At 41.7% G+C, this 24,345-nt stretch overlaps 1 protein-coding gene across 1 annotated transcript in view; it reads left to right on the forward strand.

Moving 5' to 3' along the window:
- ELAC1 (elaC ribonuclease Z 1) overlaps positions 1 to 24,345 on the forward strand; it is a 75,141-nt gene that overhangs the window by 25,935 nt on the left and 24,861 nt on the right. Inside the window, exons 2-3 of the mRNA XM_069626977.1 lie at positions 22,875 to 23,042; positions 23,316 to 23,783. Coding sequence (XP_069483078.1) covers positions 22,886 to 23,042; positions 23,316 to 23,783 — 625 coding nt within the window. The 5' untranslated portion in view covers positions 22,875 to 22,885. The remainder of the gene's footprint in view (positions 1 to 22,874; positions 23,043 to 23,315; positions 23,784 to 24,345) is intronic.

Raw genomic sequence — 24,345 nt, forward strand, 5'->3', positions numbered from 1 at the left:
TCCTGTATTTGTGCTAGCTGTTGTGTGTTCCCCATGATCTGTCGTGCTTGTAAATACTGTGGTATTGGTGCTGCCATTTGTGGTACTTGCGTCTGTTCCTGTGGCTGTGCTTGTGCTTGGGCCATTTGCTGATATGTGCCTTGCAACTGCCCTTGTGGCTGCTGATCCTGTACATAATAATCTCCTTGTCCCGCTTGACATGTTCTCCCCAATTCTGTTGTGTTCCTCTAAATCGACTTGCCCGTGAAATATGTCCTAGCTGGCCGCAAGTCCAGCACTGCGGTGGTTCCCTCCATTGTACCGAAACCCCCACTGAAAATTCCCCTGTGTTCTGTTGCATCTGTTGTCCGTATCCCCGAAACCCTCCTGGAAACCCCCCTTGGTTGTGATGCATCTGTGGCCCGAAGCATGCCCCCTTTGTAAAACTCCCCTTCCTCGGAACCCCTGCTGTGGGCTACCTCGCCCCATGTACCCTCCTCCCATGGGCAGTGCAAACTGTTGTGGTTGTTGATACTGCAGCTGTGCCTGTGGGGTGGGGCTGGTTATAACCGCCCCTTCCATCGCATACTTTGATAGCTTCTGCTGCACCAGTTTTGCCTCATCTGCCTTCCTATCTTCCTCTATTTGCTTTACCTTCTCCTGCCACAGTCTACAATGATGCAGTATTGTGAGCTGTATTTCTGCGCATCCCTTCGCTTCCATCCCCACCAGTTTCTTCAAACTCTTCTGTACTGGATCTGGTAGTCCCTGCACTAAATTATGATAGAATATTGCTATTGTTTTGTCCGAAGGCTCTCGAGTTTCAAGGCGCCAAAGCTCTTGAATCTCCCGAATGTACTGCACGATGGTCTTCGTTTTCCCTCATTTTGCGGGACGAAAACGCCCCACTGTCTGACGTACCTGGGTATTGTGTTCATAATGCTTTCCATACTGCTGCCTTGTACTTTATCGAATGGTGCTTCATGCTCTGTGTCGTCACCCCCGGGAACCTCGCCCTCTTCCATACGTCATCAGCTGCGTCTCCTAGTATTGCTACTAATAGTCCCTTTACGTCACCCGCTCCCAGCCTGTGTCCAGCTGTCCTCTACTCCATCTCATTAATCCACTTCCCCGCGCTCAATGATGGTAATCTACACTTCACATTCTCCTTGTCTGTGTGTTTCCATGGCACATACTGAGGTCTCGCCCATCCTCTCTCAAATAAGGGCATCTGTGAATATGTTGCCCTCTCCTCTGGTGTCCTTTAGTACAGTCTAATTCGTCAAGGCCCTCTCTCGTCTTCAACGTCTGTGCATATATCTGCTGGTCCCAATGTGGGTACTCTTCTGTTATCGGCATAAGCTCTAGACAATCATCCTCTCGAACAAGCTATTGCGGTCTACCCCACCCCCCGCCTGCGTCCAGGGAGATCGCTTAGTCTATTAACAGATATGTTGTGTGTGGTGCACATGTCGTTCGTCTGCTGTGCTTGCTCTTCTGAATCGACCCCTCCTTCTCCTTGTCTCTGGGTCCTAGATTCTCATGACACCCACTTGTCTGTCCCCATGGACTGTGACCGCCTTTGCTCCCACCTCTCGTCCCCACTGTGTTTGTTGTCATGGTTGGATCCTGTGTCCATGTTACTACAGAAATCATCGGCAAAACGTAGTCTCCTCGATGTCAAGTCTGTGTTAGGTTTCATGCTAAGATCGATGTCTACTAAATCATACTTGCTGCCTCCTGCCCAGGCCCCTAGGCCTGCTCCACTTCCTTCTGTCGCGATCCTGCATCGTGAATTTGTGCTATCTCGTTCAGCTCGTCTATCCTCCTCGCGTCTATTCTTTTCCCTATCCAACGTTGCCTGCATCCTCACTGCCTTTATTGCTCATTCGTCTTCCTCCCTGTGCACTCGTTCTCATGCCAGTCTGTCCAATTGCAACTTCCTCTGTTCCTTCTCTGCTAATTTCCATTTTTCTTGCTCTGCTATCTCTCACCGCCTCTCTGCCTTTTCTATTTCCCTCTCCCTTTTCTCACTCATCTCCGTTTCCGCTCTTTTCCTTTCTGCTCTTTTCCTTTCCTTGAAATCCCTCACTATTCTTTCTTCTTGTTCCTTTTCCAAATGCTCTCCCTCTTCTTCTAGCTCCAGTTTCTCCTCTCTCCTTCTCACTGTCCTTGCGCTCTAACCTCACTGTCCTTCTCCCTTCTGTCCTCCTCCATTAGGTCTGCCCAGTCTGTTGTGCCGGTGTCTCTCTTCAGACTTTTTATTGTCTCAGTCGCCCCTTCTGCTTCCCCATCTGTCTTCCCTTGAAGCTTTAAGAGTACCTGCGCTGCTATCCATTTGTTCGTGCGTATGCCCTCATTGCTCGCCCCTGCATCACTAGCTAGCTGTCCTGCGCCTTTCTACTTAATCTCTTTAGTGTATGGTGCTGGCTTATATGTTGGATTTGAATACACCTCTGCTGCCCTTAGTTCTCTCATTGGATACATTCCCTGTTCATCGTCTGTGTCATCAGATACTACACTTGGAGGAGCAAGGGGAGAGGGATGGGTCCCTTGGTCCTTCACCTCCTGTTGGCTTAGCATCCACTGACGCCTCACGGTGTCCCCTCTTCCTCTTGAAACATGCACAACAACTCGAATATGGCCATATGTTTGGTCAATTTCTTCCCCTTGTAAACACCCTGTACGTGTGTCAATAGCGATTGCTGCACGTCTGTGGAGAAACTTCCACAAGGTGGCCATGGTTTGGTTAATTTATCTTCTGTACCTTTTGACCATTCTCTGCTATATTTGCAGATTTTCTCCTTATAAGGCGGAAGTGTCTTACACAAATGCTGAAGGGGAGTAACCTCTCCCCCTACCCCCACTGTTACCTTGATGCATTTCAATACCTCTTAAGTGACCTCAAGTCAAGGTTTTTTCGATAATCCACTGTTCACGGCTGAATCACAATGCAAAGATAACACTTACCAGGTTCTACAAGCCTCTCTGGCTCTACACCTTATCTGGTGTGCACCGCCCCCTCCTTCACAATCGTTGCCTCCTCAGGCACACAACCACAATCCTGCATATGCACCTTCCGTGCACCGCCACTGGTTCACCTTGTCTGCCAATCCCAAGTTCCCAACACTAGCTTCTCACCGCCTCAAACTCTGTGTACTATATACAAACCTAAGGGTGACGTCACCAAGCTATCGACACAATATAGGTAAATCAAATATTGTGCGCACACAGTAATAGCCCGTTACTCTCAAACCCATCACAAAAACCCACAACTGTCTTCCTGCTCTCCAGGCAGAGTATACCAATATTCTCTTATGATCAAAATGCACACATTGCGTCGCCTAACGTGTGAAACGCCTCTTTCCAGGAGACTTAACCAGCTGACTAACCTTCCGCAAACTAGGCTAGCTCCTCTGCTAACCCTCACGGGAATACCATCATCTATTACCCGAGCTAAAACGCCCAACCCACAGGAATACCTTACTTACATAACTTCTGTCATCTAAGCCTTTAAGTCAATAGTGTAGGTTATTCACCCGAACCTTTTACGTCGAAGACCGAATGAGCCCTAAACACAGAAAAAGGACTTCTACCTCCGCTCCTGTTCCTACTCACTACATCAGTGCCAAACGATGCCATAACACTGTTAAACAATACTTCACCATTACTTAACAATGCTAACGATACTCCACAATACTCAATACCCTCCCTCACAGCCACAGTTGCTGCCGGTCTGGATCAATACTTAGGATTTGTGATGTTCTGGCACCGCTCGGCTGCCAGCTCCCTGTCAAGGCGCTCGCCTCCCCGTCCTGGTCTGCCTGGACAAGTCGCTGATCTCGTGCAGGATGATTTCCAAGGGGCTCCTGACAACCTTTAAACAGGCTCACATTTTCCTGTCTCTCTCGAAATATGCAAGGGTCCTGCAGCCTCTCAGGTTCGGCGGGGAAGGAGTCGACTTGGTGCCGGGCTGGTGCAGCCATCCATCCTCTGGCTACCAACCTGTTGGGGACAAACTCCCAGGTAGGTTTGAGGGCTACTGGGAGTTTGCAGACTCTTGGAAGGCCCCAACACCTTCCCCCAAAAGGAACATAGACCCAGCCAGACAGCAAGTTCAAACTGTGGTTTATTACAGCTAAAACCAACAGGGATAGGTACAAGGATAGAAGAAATCCAGACATCTCGTCGTCTCCTGGCTCGCTGGCCAGTTGTGTCCTGAAGTGGTGCAAAAGCGACATCACAACTCTCCAGGAAACCTATTGGATTGGTTGTCGGGAGCCTAATAACCTATATGAGTTACTCTATTTGCTCTTGCATGTTAGGTGGCTGGCCTGGTCCATCCCCAAATGACTATGTCTAAACAGTGTTGCAGTGTGAGGTCTTACCATTGGTTCTTGCCCATTGCTACCCACCCCTAGGAGCCGGAACTGTGATTGGCTAGGGCTGACCTCTCCAGGCCTGGATCCGCAATGGTTCTCGGCTCTTGGTGTGCCTTCTCAAGATAATAAGAATAACTGTGCCTGCATTGTAACTTGTGTGCACCACATTTAGATTATGAGAGTGCTTGTTCATCTCGTGCAACACTTGTCTCACATTGTAACATCTTTTGTAAGCTTCTGTCTGGCGATCTGAGATTGAATCTCCTTCCCAGCTCTGGTTTCGATTAATTGTCCGAGTCGGCAGGGTCACGTGTTCAGAGACCATGATTTGGAGCTTCTGCAGTTCTGAATTATGAAGAATTATTTGCATTTATTGCAGCTGGTGTTACTGTCGTTCAGGGAATGAAATGTTGTTCGTATCTGGTGGCCTTGGAAGCAGGTCCTGTCTCACACGTTTGCTCTCGTCCAGCCTGAATTCACCTCAGCTATTGCTGAGGTGCTTGTGGCCACCTGTATATTTCATAAACCATTATGTGGTTCCTATAGTGTCCATGCTATTATATATACTCTGCATGTTGGTCACACTTGGCTCTGTCAGGTCCAATAAGTGCTCCTGCAGGTCCATAAGGTTAATTGCCCGTAGGTGTCTGCAAGCTGTACCCAGGATCTCTTGCTTCTTGCGGTTGCTGCGTTTAAGCTAATGACAAAATAATAAAAGCAATGACCGTATGTATATTTAACTGTCCTCTAACTATAGAACTGTACGCTTGTGTTCTTCGTGTATTCGAATGTGTGTGGTTGTGTCCCGATGTGCAGATGGCACGTGTGCTTCCTGTCTAATGCTGCCACGTCGTGGTGTCTCTAACGACATCAGTGGCTTTGGATTCTCAGTGCTTTAGTCAATACTGTCAATAGAGGTCTCTTTAGTGGTTTATAGTCATAAAGTCGATTGTCATAATGTCGAATGTCAAAATGTCTAAAAAAGTCGAAAAAAAAATGTTGAATTTCTTTTTTTGGTTGCTTTTTGTTGGAAATGGGGGGGTTCCCTCCAACCCTCCTTTTTTGTAATTTTTTTTTTTACCCCCTTTTTTTACCTCCGGAACCCAAAAAAAACATAAATAAAAAAAATCGACATTTATTTTCTCGACATTATGTTTTAGACATTTTTGTAATTCAACATTATTTTTTCGACATTATGACTGCACACCCTCTTTAGTTGCAGCCTGAGGCTCCTCGTCCACTCTGGGGAGCACTAGGAATTGCTCCGAAATGATATGGGTGTTCACAATATCTCCTGATCTTCTTCCGCGTCATGTACCTTATAGGAGGGAGCGAATTTGCCTATCCCTCTATACAGGTCACAAATGTCAAAGCTGTTATTGTTTGGCAGAACTCAATAAAACCATTGTAGGCAGATGATCTGCTCGCTTTGCATCCAAAATGATCATCACTTTAGTATTGTTATGAAATTGTTTGTCAGTTTACCCTGTTCACAGGTTTCGTGACATGTTTGTGGCTTTGAGTGTTTGCTGTTTTATTGCAAGCCAAATCTGTGCATCGTGGGTCAGTTGGCATTTATGTTTTAACATTGCCTCAAAAATGTTGCACTGCTTGGGTTTGCTTATGCTAGCATCTTATACTTGAAACACAGGTAATAGATGACTCGTGTCATTGGAGATACCATGCCCCAGGACTAGGCTAGTGTGCATTCTGGGATTTGTAATCTTGGGCCACTTTAATTGAATAAAATGGACCAAAGCAAAAGCGAGTCCCAGGTGTAGTGGTATAGTGTTTCATGCTATTCTTCATGGAGTCGTTCAGATGCAATGTATAGCATTGACGAATCCACGTGGGGAAAATAAAGAATTCATACTGCACACGCAGTTCGAATGCAACCAGGAGCCGCTATGACACGTGCCCCCCATTCTTTATTTCATAGTCGCACCCACAACCCCATATCAAGTCTCCACCCCTGATGTGATAATGCTCTGTGTCATATCATGTCACATACTTTGGATCCCCTTTCCTTATTTAATTATAACTTCCCTTCCAACATTTTAAAGCACTTTAAACACCCATAACATTAATTATAAAGGATGAATCCTAAGATCTGGCTGACATGTTGGTGGTGGCTTTGTGGGCATATCTTCTCCAAGGGTGCAGGGGTTTGCTGGAGTGGTTTCTTATCCATCTATTCAAATTGGCTGTAGCCTTTCGTCATGACTTCCAAAGTCTTCATTTTGTCTTTTCACTTAACTATCATTATCTTCCTACCACATAACTAGTGCAACTAATATCCAAGTAGTAAATAATTAACAAACTGCATAATAAATACATAATATATGCAATACAAAGTCAATAAATATTACATGGATAATTACCAACATTAATAAAAAAAGTATTGTGAATTTCCGTTAAACAAAAAATCTTCAAAAAGCAGTACTAATGTTCTGTGCATAAATATTCAGCGTACCCAAAAACATCAACACCATAAAGACTGCCATTAAAAACCATACATAATTATGTAAACATTAAAATATTCAGTATCGATCACAGTGCCGTATATGGTAAAACTTCATAGAGTAATATCGATAAATAGAACCTGGAAAGCTTTCAAAACCAAATTCACTGGTCAAGTTATGGTACGGACTACTTTTAAAGTCAGTATTTATAACAAAGAACATCAGACAATTAGATAACTATAATCATACAAAGTTATCATAAGAATGGATAATCATACAAATGTATCATAATAATGGTATATGTTGGGGTGGTCTGGAAAGGTTCCCACGAGTAAGCGGGGATGTATATTGCTTGCGCCATATTGATGACTAGCAGGTGCAGCGATGTTGCAACTTCATATGTATCTAGTGTAGTTAATCATGGATGAAATATGTTAATGTAGTGTTACTTTTTGTTTAGAACTGATGCATATTAGCTTACACGCACGCAGAAAGATAAAATGTTATGCTCTGAAATACGTGGAAACGGGAGACTGGGAAGGTTATTAATGCACATGCAAGGAAGAGAGCTGGTCATAGAGAACCTACTGTGACGAAAATATGACCGCTATTCAACATGCATGCACGCTGATACAAATACATAGGGAATTTGTGAATTTAAATGTAGTGGGCGTTTTACAAATGGATTGAAACACGGTAGTCAGGGATGTTTGCAAAATAACCTTTTGACTTTTGAGAAACATTTTGCAGGATTTAAGAGGCCAGAAGATGGCTAAATAAGTAACTTCAACATTCACGGTCAGCTCAGCTGTAGGAGCCTGCCATGGGGATTATGGTCTGATTTGTATCGCAGATGTAATCTCCTAAGTGCATGGGGGTTTGATGGAGGGGTTTCGATATTTGTTATTGGCCAGTAGTAAACCATGGGGTGAGTCCATGCCCAAGGCTAAGGTAATTGAAACCCAGGCATTTCAATTGTATTTTCAGGTGTGCTGTGTGTGATTAAATGGCAGTTATTTAGATTAGTTATTTAGATTAGAATGTTGTAATGGAACCAGTGACCTGTGGAATGAGATAGTTATCGCTAATTCAAAGAGAACTTGTTTACCCAGCCTTCTTCGTATCGCTTGAAATATTTATGCGAACCATGTGCACTGAAAAGGGCTTAGGCCAGTTTTTACTAGTAATGAATTACATTGGCATACAAATGTTTAAGATGACGTTATGACCTGGAGCTGAAGATGGTAGTTAAGATAACAGCTGCCAATGAGAATGGAGAAAGATGGGATTTCTTTTAAGAGTTTCTTTTGTCCAACCACATGGATTGTAATATATCTGGCCATGTTTTAACTGTTGCATATATAAGATGTCAACTGATGTGGTTTGTTGAGACTTGGATTAGTTTGGTTCTACAGGACCATCTAACTGCTCCCAAGACGATTTACAATAAACTAGCTTTATGTACAAAACGTGCACTTGTTCCTCAGGTGGTGGGCCTGCTTGGGTTAAGGTGATTAAGGGGCCTGCCCCCACATCTTCCAAGACACATAAACTTAACAAGAGACCACAAGACTCCTAGAATCAAAAGGTTGAGTGCCTTAATGTCACATTGTCTGAGTTCAGCAGCATGAATTGAAATGGTCTATATTTACAGAACACTTGCCCTTAACGACCAATGTTTATATGTAAACCATTAAGAAAATGCACAAGAAGAAAAAAACACATTAAAATTGTTTTGTATGAAGGCTTTGTATCGGTTTTGCATTCGTAAACTCAATACTTTATTGTATTCTTCTTTATTGTGTGATTTTTCAAGTCTCCCTTTCTTTTGTGTTTGTAGGAGTTTGGGATTTTCAATCACCTACTTCGGTTTTCTTTTCAAATTGTCACGTTTGTTTCGCTCGTGTATCTTTCTTATCAGTTGTTGGTGTGGTTGTGGACGAGTGTGTTGGAACAGGGGACCTCACCTTTCTCCCCAAAATCCCTCAGATGGGTCAGTCCACGTTGATGAGTGAGACGTGGTGTGATACAACAGTCGGAATTTAGTAAGAGCTTCTTGTATTGACACTTTTGCTCATAGGCAATGCAAATATTTTGTTGTCTCTTAAATCATTCTGCCTCTCCATTTGCCCCAGGCCAGCAAGGGGAGATTTGTTTTTTTTGTGCTTCAAAGTACTGCACTGCTGATGTTGCGAAATCATTGACGACTTTACTTTGAAACAGCGGACTCCAGCTAGATATTTGAAAACTGTGGGCCGCAAATACTTAAACATTTTTTTATTTAATACTGGGATCACTGTTTGTGCTGCTGTTGATTGAACAACTTACATATTGTAGAAATTCATCTATGACTAGAAAACATTGGTGGTTTAGAACAATGGCAAAATCTATGCTTATGACACCCCATGTTCAGAAATCCTCACTGGGTTTTCAATTGGTGAGGTCTTGTGTATGGCCTTGCCCCATAAACACACATTGTGATGTGAACTTCAACTCTTTGCTCCAAACAACGGAATAACACTTTTACACAACTGGGTTTTAGCTTTGACTGCTCCTTTGCTTGCTGTCCTGTGTGTTCCAGAGCACTTGCATGATCCACTGAGTCAGGAGTTACCACAGTGTTGATATTGAGAGACAATTCAGCCCTGACTCTCCACATGCTCTCTTAAGACCATTGTTGCTTAATTTGTTCTGTGACAATGAGATGCTAGAAAGTATTTCCATTAGTTGGTCCTTATTTCTTGTATGGTAATTTAAAGTCTGTAAACCCTTTCCATAGCTTGTCTGATGACATCCATTGACATCATCATGGGTACCATTTGCATGAGTGACCAGCCACATATGGTCTTCTCCCCACTTTTCTTCTTAATGTCTCCTCGGTGCCCAAAGGTGGCCTCGACAACTAGTGTGCTGGGTTGTCGGCACTTGGTTTATTCTGCTGTCACTCCGTAGTTCTGCAATTGCATAGTCACATTTCTGTTTGTGCTGGGGGAGATGGTTATGTTCTTCCATGATTTGGTAGAAAGGGTTTGTGATCTGTTACATGGATGCTAAATTGTTTACACCCACGCCTGCACTGTTATAGCTTCCTTCTCAGTTTGTGAATAAAGCTGTCCTACTTTAGTGAGTGCCCTGCTAGCATATGCATGGGGTTGCCTGTTCTCATCTACTTGTGTTAACACTGCCCCTAGCCCTCTGGGGCCTGCGTCATCAATGGTCTATGTGCTTCTGGATGGGTCATAAAACCCTTTCTGAGGTAGCGCTTGTTTGATGTTTAAAAATGGCTTCTGTTCTTTCGCTGACTATGTTCATGGACACATTGGCTGCTTTGTCATAGAGGTGAGGTTCTGTAAGCAATGCCAGATTCTATATGAACCTTTAGCAGGAACTAATCATTCCCATAAAACTCCTCACTTCCAACTGTGATGATGATGTAGACATTTTCTTAATGTCTTCTACCTTCTTTGGATATGCAGAATGGCCTGACTCCTGAAACACATACCTGAAAAAGTCTTCACTCTCACTCTCAATTTTATGAAAACTGCTTCTAACCTTGTACTTAAGAGAGGAAAGGGAGTGGTTGTGCGCTTTACACCATTGCAATGAAACAAAGCAAGAGTAGTTTGAAATTTAATACTGAACAGCCGACACGTGTTTCGACACACAGGTCGTCTTCAAGGCTGGTGAGTCACAAATAGTCAAGAATTGGAATGTAAACATGCACATGAACAAATAAAACAACAATAGTAATGTTAAATGTACATCAGAGTCAGTTCTACCATAGTTTAATCCGGGAATGGATATCTAAATGCAAAACGGAGTAACATCTGTATCAGCTATGAGTTTCAGGCTCAAAATGTAAGATATAAGCCTCTGTTATGAGTCAGGCCGTCGATGTTATTAGCCTTTTCGTCTTAAATTGTTGAAAGAAGAAAAGATTGTCTAATTACCTTCGTACGTGTAACTCGATAAGTTAGACGCGGCTCTCATGGTCGCGGTGCTCCTCGCGGCGTTGTTTCAAAATACAAAACAAACACCATCTTGGATGAGGGGAGTAAATGGGTACAATTGTCCTATTTTTGTCTCTATTTTCTTCGCGTACGTAGATGTATTTGTATCCCTATTATGGCTACAGGCATCAATGCGGTGAGCGTGAGTACGACACCTACAGTGAATTGATCATGAAAATCCAATATGACAAACTCCTTGCGAGTATGGGGAAACCCGTGTATTAATCAAGGCACGGGGAGATAAACCGTTGTGGATTGTTAAATGAACTCAGGAGATGAAAAAAACTTTGTTATTACTGGTCGGATATTTAATTGGCTTAACTGTCGAAAGTCTAAATCAACAGTGAATATAGAAATATAGTAATTTAATACTAGCGATTAGTTTTCAGTCCTCAGTATAAGAGGATATTAATATCAAGCTCACTAGTTAGTTCAGCCAATAGCTGAAAAGTTCACAATCATGAGTCAAATACAATGGAATTCGCTAAATTGAAATCGGACAATAGGGGGATGGATACAAGAATAACCTTATGATAACGTGTCTGCGTTCAGTTATACTTTGTGCCATTCTATGGCTTCGTTGAGTCCCATTTTGGGGAATGAGTCTTTGTTCCTTTTCCAGTAGTAGTCTTTTTATTGTCAGTGGGTCTTTACCTTTTATCATAAGTAACACTGTCCATTTCAGATCTTCGCTAGAATGATTGTGTTCTAGGTAGCGTTTTACCATGGGTGCCATTAAAGTTTTATTTCTGATCCAACTCCTATTTTCTATCATGCAGGTTTTAACTTTCCGGATGGTTTTACCTATGTAGTTTTTACCGCATGGACACGTGATCATATATATCACGTATTCTGAATTGCAATTTGTCAGTTGCTTCTGTTTCCATGGTGTAGCTAAGCCTATCTCTACTTCTTTGAACTTTTTAGTAAATTTGCTTATTGAACTCACAACAGGAAGATTCCTCTTTAATAAACACTCGTTGCTGACCAGACTAGGTAATTAAGTAACCTAGCCTAGTCTGATAAAACAGTATTTACATGCAGCCAGTTTCCCTTCTCCAACTTTACCTGCACCCTTTTGCCAGTTATCAGCCCAAGTAATTAGCCAGAAGCCTTGGTGCCACTCACATAGCTTCAGGTAATGCTTGCACACGTCTATCATAGGCCAATTGAGCTGTTATTAACTCCACAGTAACCTTTAGATTGCTCTTTGACTCTGAGAAAGGCTGGTTGCACTGTTAATATGGGGAGACTCTTGGCTCAGGCAATATTTGTTCTCTTCAATAGTAAATACTCTTTAAATTCTTATAAATGAAAGGTATGCCACATTAAAGAAAGAGTTCAGTCTTTCTTTAGGAATCACAATTAAGCACACATGACCATTTAATAATGTAGTTGGGTTTAAAGACTAGCATAGAATTTGTATTCCCGTGTAAGGATAGAGTTCAGTCCTCCTTTGGGAATCACAATTGGGCACACACGACCAACCCTTGATGTATTTTTCATAAATTAAATGTTTCAACAATTGGATTGTCAATGTTAGAAACTTGGTAATGGTCTTCGTAGCGTTCACTCTTCTTAATTAGTGACACACGACCACTCCTTCACGCAGTAACATTCTTTTAAAAATTAAACAATGTGCTTAAGAAGCGTTGGCGTCTCACGCGACTAAAATGACTTTGACATTATACGCGAGTGCTACATTTCCATTGTTTGGGTATTTTAGTTTCAGCGAACAACTTCTCGCTTTAAATCTTACGCAAGTTAACATGGAGCTGGTAACTGTTGCTGGCAATGCTCTTGCAAGGTGTCGGAGCGCTGTACCTCACTCACCGGCTTCTTTGACACTTGCTCTGCGGGTCACACTGCTGTCCCGACTTCTGCCCCAACTTCTACTGCTTCTGGGTTCTTATGGACCGACACCCTTCTTCTGTGAAGGTGTCTCTGGTCGGGCCACGCGTTTATGGAGCACCTCCCACTCCTGAGACCCACGGATTGACATCTGCTCCTCGCCTAAGTCTCCAGCACAATCTTTGCACGCCAACCACTGCAATCCGGCTCACATGGGGAAAACTAGCTCTCCTGCACGCCTTGCACTGCACAGCCTCTGCACTTCAAAGTTGAGGGGAACAGGACCCTCTAAGAACAAGTAGGTGAAATCTGCTGTCTCCACTTTCTGTTGTTCTCCCACTTCTGCTTGGTTTGCAAGCCCTGTGCCTTCTTCCTTCCGCTACTACTGCTACAGCTCGCATCCTAGTCACAGTTTCAGCTCCTTCCAATTAACTGCACCTGAGGGGGCCTTTTATGCCTCCCAGGTTCTTTCAGCTGTGGGTTGAGACTTAATTGCCTGACTACTGCTGCAGCATACCTCTTCAGCCCTCTTCCTTGCTCCTGTACTTATGGGACTTGCAGTCCCTTTCATCAAAGTTGGCTCATCAATTTCTGCAGTTTGGTGAACAGCTATCAAAAGTGTGGGATTATAGGCAAACAGGGGGTGTCTCAGTCTTCCTGGTCTGTCCCTCAACCCCATGTGATCCGCCCGCAGTACACGACCCCCACGGTCGGATAAGGAAGCGTCTGCCTTTACCTGGCCACATGAGGAGGGTCCCAGACCAGGTTTCTGAGAGGAACCATCACCGATTCATCACATTACCTAGAGTCGTTCTGACGCTCCTGTGTAGCTAGAGGGGTCATTCATGTAGTTGGGAGTTCACCCATCCGTGTTCGCCCTGGCCTAATGCTGGAACACATTCAGGAAGTCTTCTACAAAGTCCCTGAACCCTTTCACCCACAGGAACTGTTACTTGAATGCTACAGAAGATTATAACAGGATCTCTTGCCTTTTCTGTAGCTTGTGTCTGCCTTTTTGACCTCCAGCCTGACCCTGAAAGAGTCCCAGAACTAGATGGGGAAGGACTCCAAACCCTTGTCAAGAGATTAGTAACTTACCTTTTTTTGGTGTTGTTTCTGTCAAAAGGATCTGAAACAAAGTTCAAGTAATATAAGTAACTGCATTATTCCTGAAACAGAATAGTTTACAAAGTTATTACTCCTTTTTGAATTGTATCCAATACTCTAAGAAGTATGACACGTGGAACTGTATTATTCCTGAAACAGAACAAGCTACCAAGTTCTTACCTACCTTTTGAATTGCATGCTGTCATTCAAAAAGTATTACAAGGTTATTCTTCCCCTTTGAATTGCATACTGCCCTTCTAAAAAGGAAGTGCTAAGTTATTACTTATCTTTGAGTTGTATTCACTATTCTAGAAAGTATTACAATTGGAACTATATTATGCCTGAAACAGAAAGTGACAAGTGTGAAACTTCAAAACATCCTATTGTTTGGTTTGTGTGACATATTAGGTAAACATTTTGAAGTTGGTTAGGGATGCGTAGGCCCCTCCAGGCTGCAAAATTTCATAAATATTGGTTTAAAAAAAGAAGGTATTAAGTAGACGAACAAAATAATTTATTTTCTAAAGTTGCGGCCTACTTCCCATTAATTTTCACATAGACAAGCAAGGTCCATTTTTGCCGGATTGCACCGCCCAAACCGCTGGACATATTTGGACTAGGTCCGAAAAAACTTCGGCACAAAGTGTTTAAAAGGGGCCTTTTTTGTGGTTTGGTGTTACTCCGTGCAGTTGTTTTTTAAATATTTGACAGATAAAGTGGATGCCCCTTCCCAAAAATCTAAACCAGGTAAACGACCAAAACGGGGATTTTTTTTATTTCGAGGAAGACGAAGATAGCTGAAAATGAAAAGCAGGAAACAGCCATTTGCAGGTCAAAATAATTGCAAATGTCATTGGTGTGGGGTGGCTTGAGGTCACCAAGTGAAATTTGAGAGTTGGAGGGTGGGGTCTAGGACTGAGTTTGCAACACAAAGCTTTTCTGTAACCTCGGCTATAACCTCAAAACTGATATCTCAAAGCAAACTGCCTCACAGAACCAGCGTGTGTTGTGAGGGGAAAGGGAGCGGGCAGGGGAGGTGAGGAGGCCAACTAGCGAGTGGAGGGAGATGGCACAGATGATGGGGCCACTTGGTGAGGCCCTGGGGGGCAAGAAAGCTTTCTTATTTTTCTCAGCTGTTTTTCCAATATTTGCGGCTATAATCTACAGATAATAGCGACTATCTGTAATTCTTATATAAAAGGACTACAGATAGCTGAGGTTATCTGTAGTTCTGTACCTGCGCCTATAGAAAACCAGTTGTATTTTGATGGGTACAGTGACGTCCGTGTTGAACAATCACTGGCTATTGCCAGTGGCGCAATAGGCATCAAGGCAGTAACTGGGACTGTCCCTGCTTAGCTTCAAAGCAAGGTAGCGTCTGGCACCCTCAGGCCATGTTGCCTAACAAATGAGCAGAAGTTAAAAGACCCCTTAGATCAACGTGGCCTTCCTCGCTTTGAAACTAATCAGGGTTGGTCCCAGTTACTGCATGGATGGGAGACAGTCCACAGTTCAGGATGCTATGTGATTTTAGTTTTAAATATCTCATAACACACTAAGAAAACACACGGCATTTGCATTATTTTATTTAAAAATGTGCTAATTTCAGTCCTTGAAAGTATTGCACTTGGAGACCATTATTTTGCCTTTTCCTGAATTGCATCCTGCTATTTGTAGTGTCCCAGTCAAGATGGGGGAATAATGCCATTATTTTACTTTTTTGCCTAAGATAGTTCATTAATGATTTATATAATTGAGTGACAATATGGTATGTGTACCTTTCAAGTTACCTTTATAAAGCAGAGTATTGTGGAAAGCCAGAAATGTGGGTGAGCAGGGGGAATGATAAGGCAAGTAAGTCATGGGTATTTACCCACAATGTGGCAAGAAAGTTTGCAATCCTAGACACTGGTGCAGTTATTTGCCCCTGATTGTGGCTGATTTTCAGGGCACATGTAAACACATGTGGGTGGACAGCATAACTTTTATTCAGTGGGCAGACGCAACCCCTTGGGTTTTTTTGAGGTTGGCAGGCTTGTTCAAATATTTGGCTACCAGGATTTTACTCGGGTTGTCATGCTCCCGGTGCAGATGCTTCCCCGGAGGACCACAAGCACTTGTTTCGTAGTGGGATTTTGTTTAGAAGGGGATATTTCACAATAGATTGCTGGGTTTAAAAGGTGAGCACCTTTTATACTTTGCCAGCATATTTATTGGAACATTTCCTTTCTCAGGTTATTTTTCTCATGTTCCTTAATTTTGTTAAAACATGTTATTTTATTTTTTTTAAGTCCAATGCTGTTTTGTCTTGCACACTTTCTTCCAAGGTGAAGATCGAATGAACTACATTTTGTATATTTCACTTTAAGATATATTTTCACTTACTGTGCGTACAGATTTTTGTTATGGGCGCAAAAGTACCTGGACATGTTATTCTTGCAGCGGGTCATTTATTTTCCCTTTTCCGTACTGATTAAATGTCTTTAGTTGGGGTTGTGCAATGTATTGCAACAGTCGCCAAGAGACCGGCGATAAAACAAGGGGCTTGTAGCACGTTGCTTAACCAAAGTGTGTGGTCCATGGCAAATAATGTAATCACACTGCATATTGACTAACAACATTGTGAGTTCTTTTATACATAACCAGCCCACTGTCAAAACAGTTTGTGGTTGATGAATGCCTTTGTGTGATGGGTAGCAAGTGTTTGAAAATATAGTGGGCGTGCCCTCTAACTATGGCCATAGGCCATGGCTAGTGGTCTGTAGTGTTTTAAAAAGTCTATGGAATAACAAAACCCTTGAAATTCAAGGAGAAAACGTTAGTTGCAGGCACATTAAGGTGAGAACTTAATGCAACAAAACCCCTAAAATTCAGCTAAATCCACTTTACCTTTGCGCCCCCTGTTGTGCAGCCTATGACCACAATGGCATCAGACTAAGATCATTCTACGTAGTTGCCCATATTTAGACCACTCTTACGTTTCTACAAATGTGATATTAGCATTTTAGAATAGTTCATAATATCGAGTACATTGTTTAAAACAGTAAAACAGCTACACATGCATCATATCACTACTTTCTTGGTAGTACTTTGGTAAAAGATAACTGAATTATAAATAGTAACTTGCTTAAAATGTTCCTATTTGCGCAGTGTTCATTATAATATAATCTGTTTATACATTTACAAAAAAAAGTGTAGAAATAAATAGAAAGTGACACATGTTGAAGCCTAATTATTTGACGTTTTAAAATAAACATACGTAAATACTGAATTGTTTTATTATAAAACATGTGTACACCTATCATTTTCTAAATGACGAGGGGAACTAAATATTAGGATATATATATTGCTCTAAATTTATATATGTAAAGAAAAGAAATGAAGTTTTAAAATTAAACATTAGCTTGAAAACTTACATAGATATGCATTTCTTTCTGTGTCTTTTTGTAAGTGATTAACATGTTAAAATTGAAATAAAACATAATGTACAAAGTAAAAGTAATCTGTAAATGGTATCAAAATGTTTAATACATTGACTTGTATGTATGTCATAGATGATGATGTCCCCATTGAAATCAACGGTTATGTCATCATTGTGGTCCGAGGCTGCACAACAGGGGGCGTGAAGTTAAGGTGGCTTTAGCTGAATTTTAGGGGTTTTGTTGCATTAAGTTCTCACCTTAATGTCCCTGCAACTAAAGTTTTATTCTTATGTATGTATATTCCATTATTTTTACATACTGTTTCTTTGAGTCATATGTATGCTACAAGTTCTTTGTACTTTCCTACAGCCCTCATCCCCCTCCTAAATTAAGCCTGGCTGCTCTGCCACATACCATTACCTTTAGTGGTACAGGCCTTTACTAAGAGTTGGAATTACTTTTATTGCCCTAGGGATCGTCTTATAAAGTCTTACATAGGTGATATGATATGATAGGTTATTTATAATGTGCTAATACCCAGAGGTTTCTAAGCGCTGTCCTAACAGTGCTATGTGGGGCTTGTTAATTATTTGGTTAAATTAGTCAAATTGGATCTTGTGGAAGAGATCAGCACAACTGAAACACTGGAAACACTTGAAGAATCGTGCATGAAGGATACCTAAAGGATCTAGTGACAGAAACTGGGACCCAACCAAAATGACTGCTTTATCTATTAGATCACAACATCAAACGCAGTGGGCCAGGCAAACTGATGGGTGGCGACATCAATAAAAGGATTTAATAAAAGGGATCAATTTCATCTTGTGGTGACATAGATTTTTAGTTTTGGCTTATTGGCTATTGGGTGGCGCTGAAGGCGCTACCTTTAAGCCTAAACTATTGTCATTCAAATATGTACTTTAACATGAACACCCTGATTCATGGAATTATTTGCCTGAAAAATGAAGATTTGCGCGCCTTTCTGCCTGAAAATCCCCATACTTCAAACTGGATTTTCGGGCAGAAAGGCGCGCAAATCTTCATTTTTCACGCAAATAATTCCATGAATCAGGATGTCAAGCTTCAAATATGGGCTTTGAATGAGGGCCTGAAATGCTTTGCTAATGGAGATGACATTTGAGGAGGGATACACAGTTGTTAGGTTATTGAATCCCTCCCATTCCCTGTCCTTAGCCATGCTAATCTATATAGCTAATCCCACCCATTCCTGCCCATCTCTGATCGCTTGGAGCTCTTCCATGGAGGCAGCCATCTTGGATCACTGTCTGTAAGGAAGCTCTCTGGAACAAGCCAAAACTTTGAATGGGAAAGCTACCATGTATCTTCCAAATTAAATGGTACATTGTTTAAAATAGCTCAAGTTTGAAATGCAAACAATCCTGGCTAAAGTCCAGGGCATTGCAAATTTAAGTGACCAGAATTAATAATCTGTTAATTATTAAGTGCAATTTTGAAAGAAAAATAAATGTACACTTGCAAGACCGAACTGGCAAACTCCTGTTGAAACTGCTTGCAATATTGTGCAGTGCTCTAGGCGGCAGCAAGCTTGGGGAAAGTTAAAATCAGTTGGAAGTATTTCTTTCCTCGCAACCCTGCATTGTTAATAACGAGTGGAATTAAGACACATGCATATAACCATTGTTCTGATTTCCATAGTCTATGCACGGACGTTGTACATTTTACGTGTAGCGAACACAAAACATAACTCAGTACTTCTTTGGAAACTACACCTTCTTTGTTCTGGAGGTTCTTCTCGCGTTACAAGTTTTTAATTCCAAATGATTACATTGCATTTCATGCCCAAATGATTGCAAAATAAACACAAATGCAGATTTGTATTGATGGAGTGGTTATTGGATAGATTGAAGACTGCAGCTCGTTTCTCCTACACTGCTGTGTTGTTACACAGCTTGCCCACCACCGTTGTCGCTCCTTGGTGAATCCTCCTTCCTCTTGTCGTCACTATACCACCTCATCTCGCCGTGCCACATACAGACCCACTGACTGGGAATCCGGCATCGAAGATACGCTCTGCTCACAGCACTGCAACTCCCTGCTATAGCTGCTAGAAGATACATTGGGGACGGGGAAGTGGCTTGCTCCAATCGGGTTCTGGGGATCGACGGAGCAACCGCCCACGCCACATTTCTTGGCAACAACCCCTCACTTGGGTACATTTCAGGAGGCTCTGCATAGCTTCATGCAATTTGTTTTTTCCCTTAGCTAATTACGTGCTGTGAGTTTGGTCCCTTATAGGGTCTAGCAAATATCATTTGGGTGCTGTGAGCAGAGCCCTTCTACATAGAGGGGATGGTAAATTATTTTTACGCAACATCGGCAGGGTGCCATACATATGTAGATCTTTTTCTGGTATTACGAAGAGGTACATGTAAGGGGGTGTTGGGTCTTTTTTAGATGTTGTGAGCAGCGTCCTTTGACACATGGGGATTGCTAGATCTTTTAGGTGCTGTGAGTAGAGACCTTATGCACACCGGGGCTGGTGGATCTTTCAGGTGCTGTGAGTCACATATAACGGAATTTCAATTGATAAACTTTCCTGCAATTTTACTGGCAATATACAGACGTCCACACGAGACATTATGTAAACACATGAAAGCTTAACCTGCAATTCCATGGATGTCAGAGATTCACGCACAAGGGATTGTAAGGTTTAAAATTGTACATTGCACTGGCCAATTTAACGCCACAATTCTACAAGATTTAACGCTGTAATTGCACAAAAATTGATGCTGCAAATTCACCAATAAAAAACCTATGTCCTGACAATGATGGTGAGTAGAGGCTGCTATTCCACCTACAACATCCAGATGTCCCCACAAACCATTGAGATTTAAGAGTGCAGTTCCATGGACAACATACAGATGTCCTCACCAGGTCTTCCTTCAGCCACTCAATTTATACGCACTCTCCCTGTCCTTCACTGAAGTCCAGTTAACGAAAAGCATTGGCAAAGCCAACAGTTTTGGCGTGTGTATAAGTATTGGGCACACAAAAGCCCAAACTGTTGGCATTGCCAATGCTTATTTTTTATATGAATATATGTTTCATGGTATCATATCTACGATTTGCTGCAGTAAAATGCTTGTTTACCATTGGTAAGCAAGGCATAACATAATCAGTGTGGCATAGCAATTTGCATTGCAATTCTGGTGGTTTGCTAATGAAATTGACACTTGGGTAGCTAAGTTAACTATTTAAATTACCCTGTTCAATAAAGGCAACGCTCACCCTGATTTCCTCTCTGGCTCTCAAGGCTCTCGCCACCCTCTTCACTGTTTACTGCAAGTTGAAAGGGGCAAATGGAGAGAGTGTGTACTAGTAATAATCTCCTCAACTCTTAAGTGCCAAAGGCCTGTGTGGGTGTGCTAGGCAAGATTTATTTTCTTTTTCAGACAATTGAAAAACGGAAGTAATCTGGATTATACTTTTATTAAGCTAACTATATCCTCCTTGACAAAGATAAATCCTTGTTTGCAAGGAGCAATGTATGTGTACCTTTATTAAAAACGGTCAAGCAATCCCATTCCTAACATTTTAAGTTGTTGCATAATGCAGAGCTACAGTATTGCTTCTGTAAAACACTGCATTGTCTCAGTGGTTTATAGTAAAGTTTAGGTTAGTGTATCTAAATTGCATAGTGTGAAATGGATTTTTTTGTTTGTTGGGGAAGTTGCATCACATTGATGAGTGAACACTTTTGAAAATGTACATGATCACACGGTCGAATGCTTTTAATGGTAAATCTAGTTATGTGACCTGCTGGATGCATTATTCTGTGAAACTGATGCTCAACGCATGAGCGGTTTTATACCAGTTAGCCTGAAAGTGCGATGGCAGCAAACTACAATATTCCACCTAGTTTGACCAGTTCTCTAAATCATCCACTTTGCTTAGTATGACTTTTTTTCCTCTTTGATAAAGAATACACAAGTCTAACAAGATGTTTACGCAAAAGAATGATCAATCGTTCCATCCAGACTGTACATAGACACATATATTGCAATACCACACCCTGTAGTTAGTCTCCAGAGCTCACTTTGCTCTATGATTATGATTGCATTATATATTAGCGCCTGCAGGAGAGAGCTGCGGGAAAGAGCTGGCCAAATGTTTTCAGAGTCTTATTTTATCACATCTATTTCTATGTCCATTCATGCAGCTAACCTTTTACAGTTTACAGGTACCATTTGCAGGGGATGTTTGAAACTTGTATGTAAAATCTTTCTTTTTTTTCAGTAAATGTCAAATAGGTTTCACTGTGCATAGCTGGCTTTTGGGTGGCAGCAGTGTGTCAACATAAAGTGGGTTTGTGATATGATTTGGCATTTATAACGCGCCTATACACAAGTGTTTCAAGGCGCTGCGAGGCAAGGGAGGGGGAACAGGTACAATGATCTTACTAGCCCAGGTGACATTGAGATCGCGCAGGGGAGGGGTCAAGGGGGGAAAAGTGCCAGGGGATGAGGGGTCAATGCAGTACATAGGATAAACAGTAAAATAAAGACAATAAATAAAAATGTATTTTACACCATTTGACAGAAAGCGCATTTACATGTTTTGTCACCTGTTGCTATGGGTCGAGTGCATTTATTTTTGGTCCAGAAGTTACACTAAATTACTTAACCTGCCGGTCTAGGGGATTGTAAAGAATTTGCACGGCCTAATTCGTCTCACTATCTCACTTCAGCGGTACACAAACATGCTGTATTGATGCTCATTTTAGTGTTGGATCCAAATAACCTCTGGTAACGTTAAACATATTAATACAACATTGCTAATCAAATGGGTGTGTTTGCTAATCAAGAACATTTTAATTAGCAATCTCTGCTAATCAATTTTTGAACATTCATTTATGCCTTGTTAAGTATTGCAACATTTCATGTGCCCCCCTACACCAAAATATTTTTAAATCCTATTGCTTAATAACAGAAATTTTCATTTGTGCTGTAAAATGAACTATTTTGATCTATTTTTTTAAAAAAAATAATTCTCTGGAGAAAAATCCCCCTGAACTCTCCCGGATAATATCAGGCTAACACACTTCTCTTCCACTAATCGCTATCCACTAATGTGTATAGTTTTGATTTTAACTATTAAAGATCCAGCAGTACAGCCCACAGTAGGTGCTTTAGAATCCATAACTGACCCTTTTGTGATTTAAGTTTGATAGTCCTGGCTTTGTGTGGTGTTGCAGGTGCATATCATAAATCTGTGGGATGAAGGGAAGGTGCAAGTTTTACCCTGATGCTTTTTCATATGCGGTTTGAACTGTCGTGCTGGCCCCTTGAATTGACAGTGCTCTGTAGCCACATACAGAGAGACAAAAGGAGTGTGGTGGCAGGTTCCACATTATCACTATTGTTATCAGACTTTATAAGAAAGTATCCGATACTCAGACTTGAATGAAATTGCAAACCTCCAAGGCCCCAATCTGAACAATTGTATCGTTCCTACAGGCTGTACTCTATGGGGTGAAAACATTGTAATCACTTAAGAATGATGCCCTTTTACCTTTCTATATGATCAACTTATTCCCCTCAATTCTACTTAACATTTGAAGTGAAACGTTTTGTTTACCATGAATTGTTTAGATTTCTTAATGTGTATTTTAATTTCTAGGTAGTTGATAAATGTCTATGGACGTGACCTTCTTGGGGACAGGATCAGCTTACCCTTCACCATCCAGAGGAGCTTCTGCTGTGGTCTTTAGGAACGAGGGAGAATGTTGGCTGTTCGATTGTGGGGAAGGAACTCAGACTCAATTCATGAAAAGCCACCTTAAAGCTGGTCAGTAAGGCTTTCACTTATGTCTGCCTGTGGAAGACTATATTGTTGTGCCAAGTGCTTTTTCGGCCTGTTCCATCTTAACTTTTGTCCTGTAACCAATATTGCAATAACCGTATGCTTTTTAAACAGATGGCACTCCAGAAATTCAATATGATTAATATATTGTCCTATAGGATAATACTTGGTATTTACACTGCAATAAAACATCCTATGCATTCAGTATAGTTGCTTGTGCATATCTAAATCATGTAATTGTCTGATACTACTTTTTAGGAAGAATAACAAAAATCTTCATAACACATCTACATGGGGATCACTTGTTTGGACTCCCTGGACTTCTTTGCACAGTTAGCCTGCAGAGCAGTACTACTACAAGTAAAGAACCTGTCGAAATATATGGGCCACAAGGACTTCGTGATTTCATCTGGAGAAGTTTAAATGTCTCCCACTCGCAGTTGGTCTTCTCCTATGTTGTACATGAGTTAGTGCCGTCTTCGGATCAGTGCCCTACTGAAGAATTTAAGGACTTCTCAACCCAAAACGGACAGGAAGAACCCTCCAAAGAAGTACAGGGACGGACAATTCACATAGATCCTGTGGAAGACTGTTACATGTTGATCGATAATGAGCAGTTTGTTATCAGGGCATTCAGACTCTTTCACCGCATACCTTCCTTTGGGTTTGTAATCGAAGAACGAGAACGTCCGGGAAAACTGAATGTGCAGAAACTAAAGGAACTGGGTAAATATCTATATTTATCAGATCATAACAGTGTGCAGTATTATTACTACGTTTTGAAAATAATTTATTGCAGCAGCAATTAATACTTTGTAAATATGTATGAAAACATGAAAAGGGTTGAAAATGTGAAGCTGCTAGCCAGCCATAAAGTCACTTGCCACCTGAATTCTGCACATACACACAGCACACCATTTCTTACTCGCCATACATCAATTATCACTAGTCAATGGATATTGGCGAGTGAAAATGTTCACCCCGAGTGCATGTCTAGTAATTGGCTGCATGTTTTATATTTACAATCTTATTACATAATTGAACATTTTCTATTGCTTTCATTTAGGGTTTGCATGTGTATGGGGGTTGCTTTGATGTTTGAGGAAGCCACTGAGAAATAGCGTGTCCAGGATTACAAGTAGGCACATGTCCACCCTGCAAGCTAGTAGTCCTGGGCCCCATAGCAACCCTGGATCCCAGATTGTGCAAGGACACTAAAGCTGCTTACTTTAAGCCTAGTTTTAAGTGGGATGGGGACCACTCATCAGCTCCCTGAAAAGAAAAGCCG

The sequence above is a fragment of the Ambystoma mexicanum genome, chromosome 6p (genome assembly GCF_040938575.1).
Source record: "Ambystoma mexicanum isolate Mex_15411 chromosome 6p, UKY_AmexF1_1, whole genome shotgun sequence".
In the NCBI taxonomy this organism is placed as follows: domain Eukaryota; kingdom Metazoa; phylum Chordata; class Amphibia; order Caudata; family Ambystomatidae; genus Ambystoma; species Ambystoma mexicanum.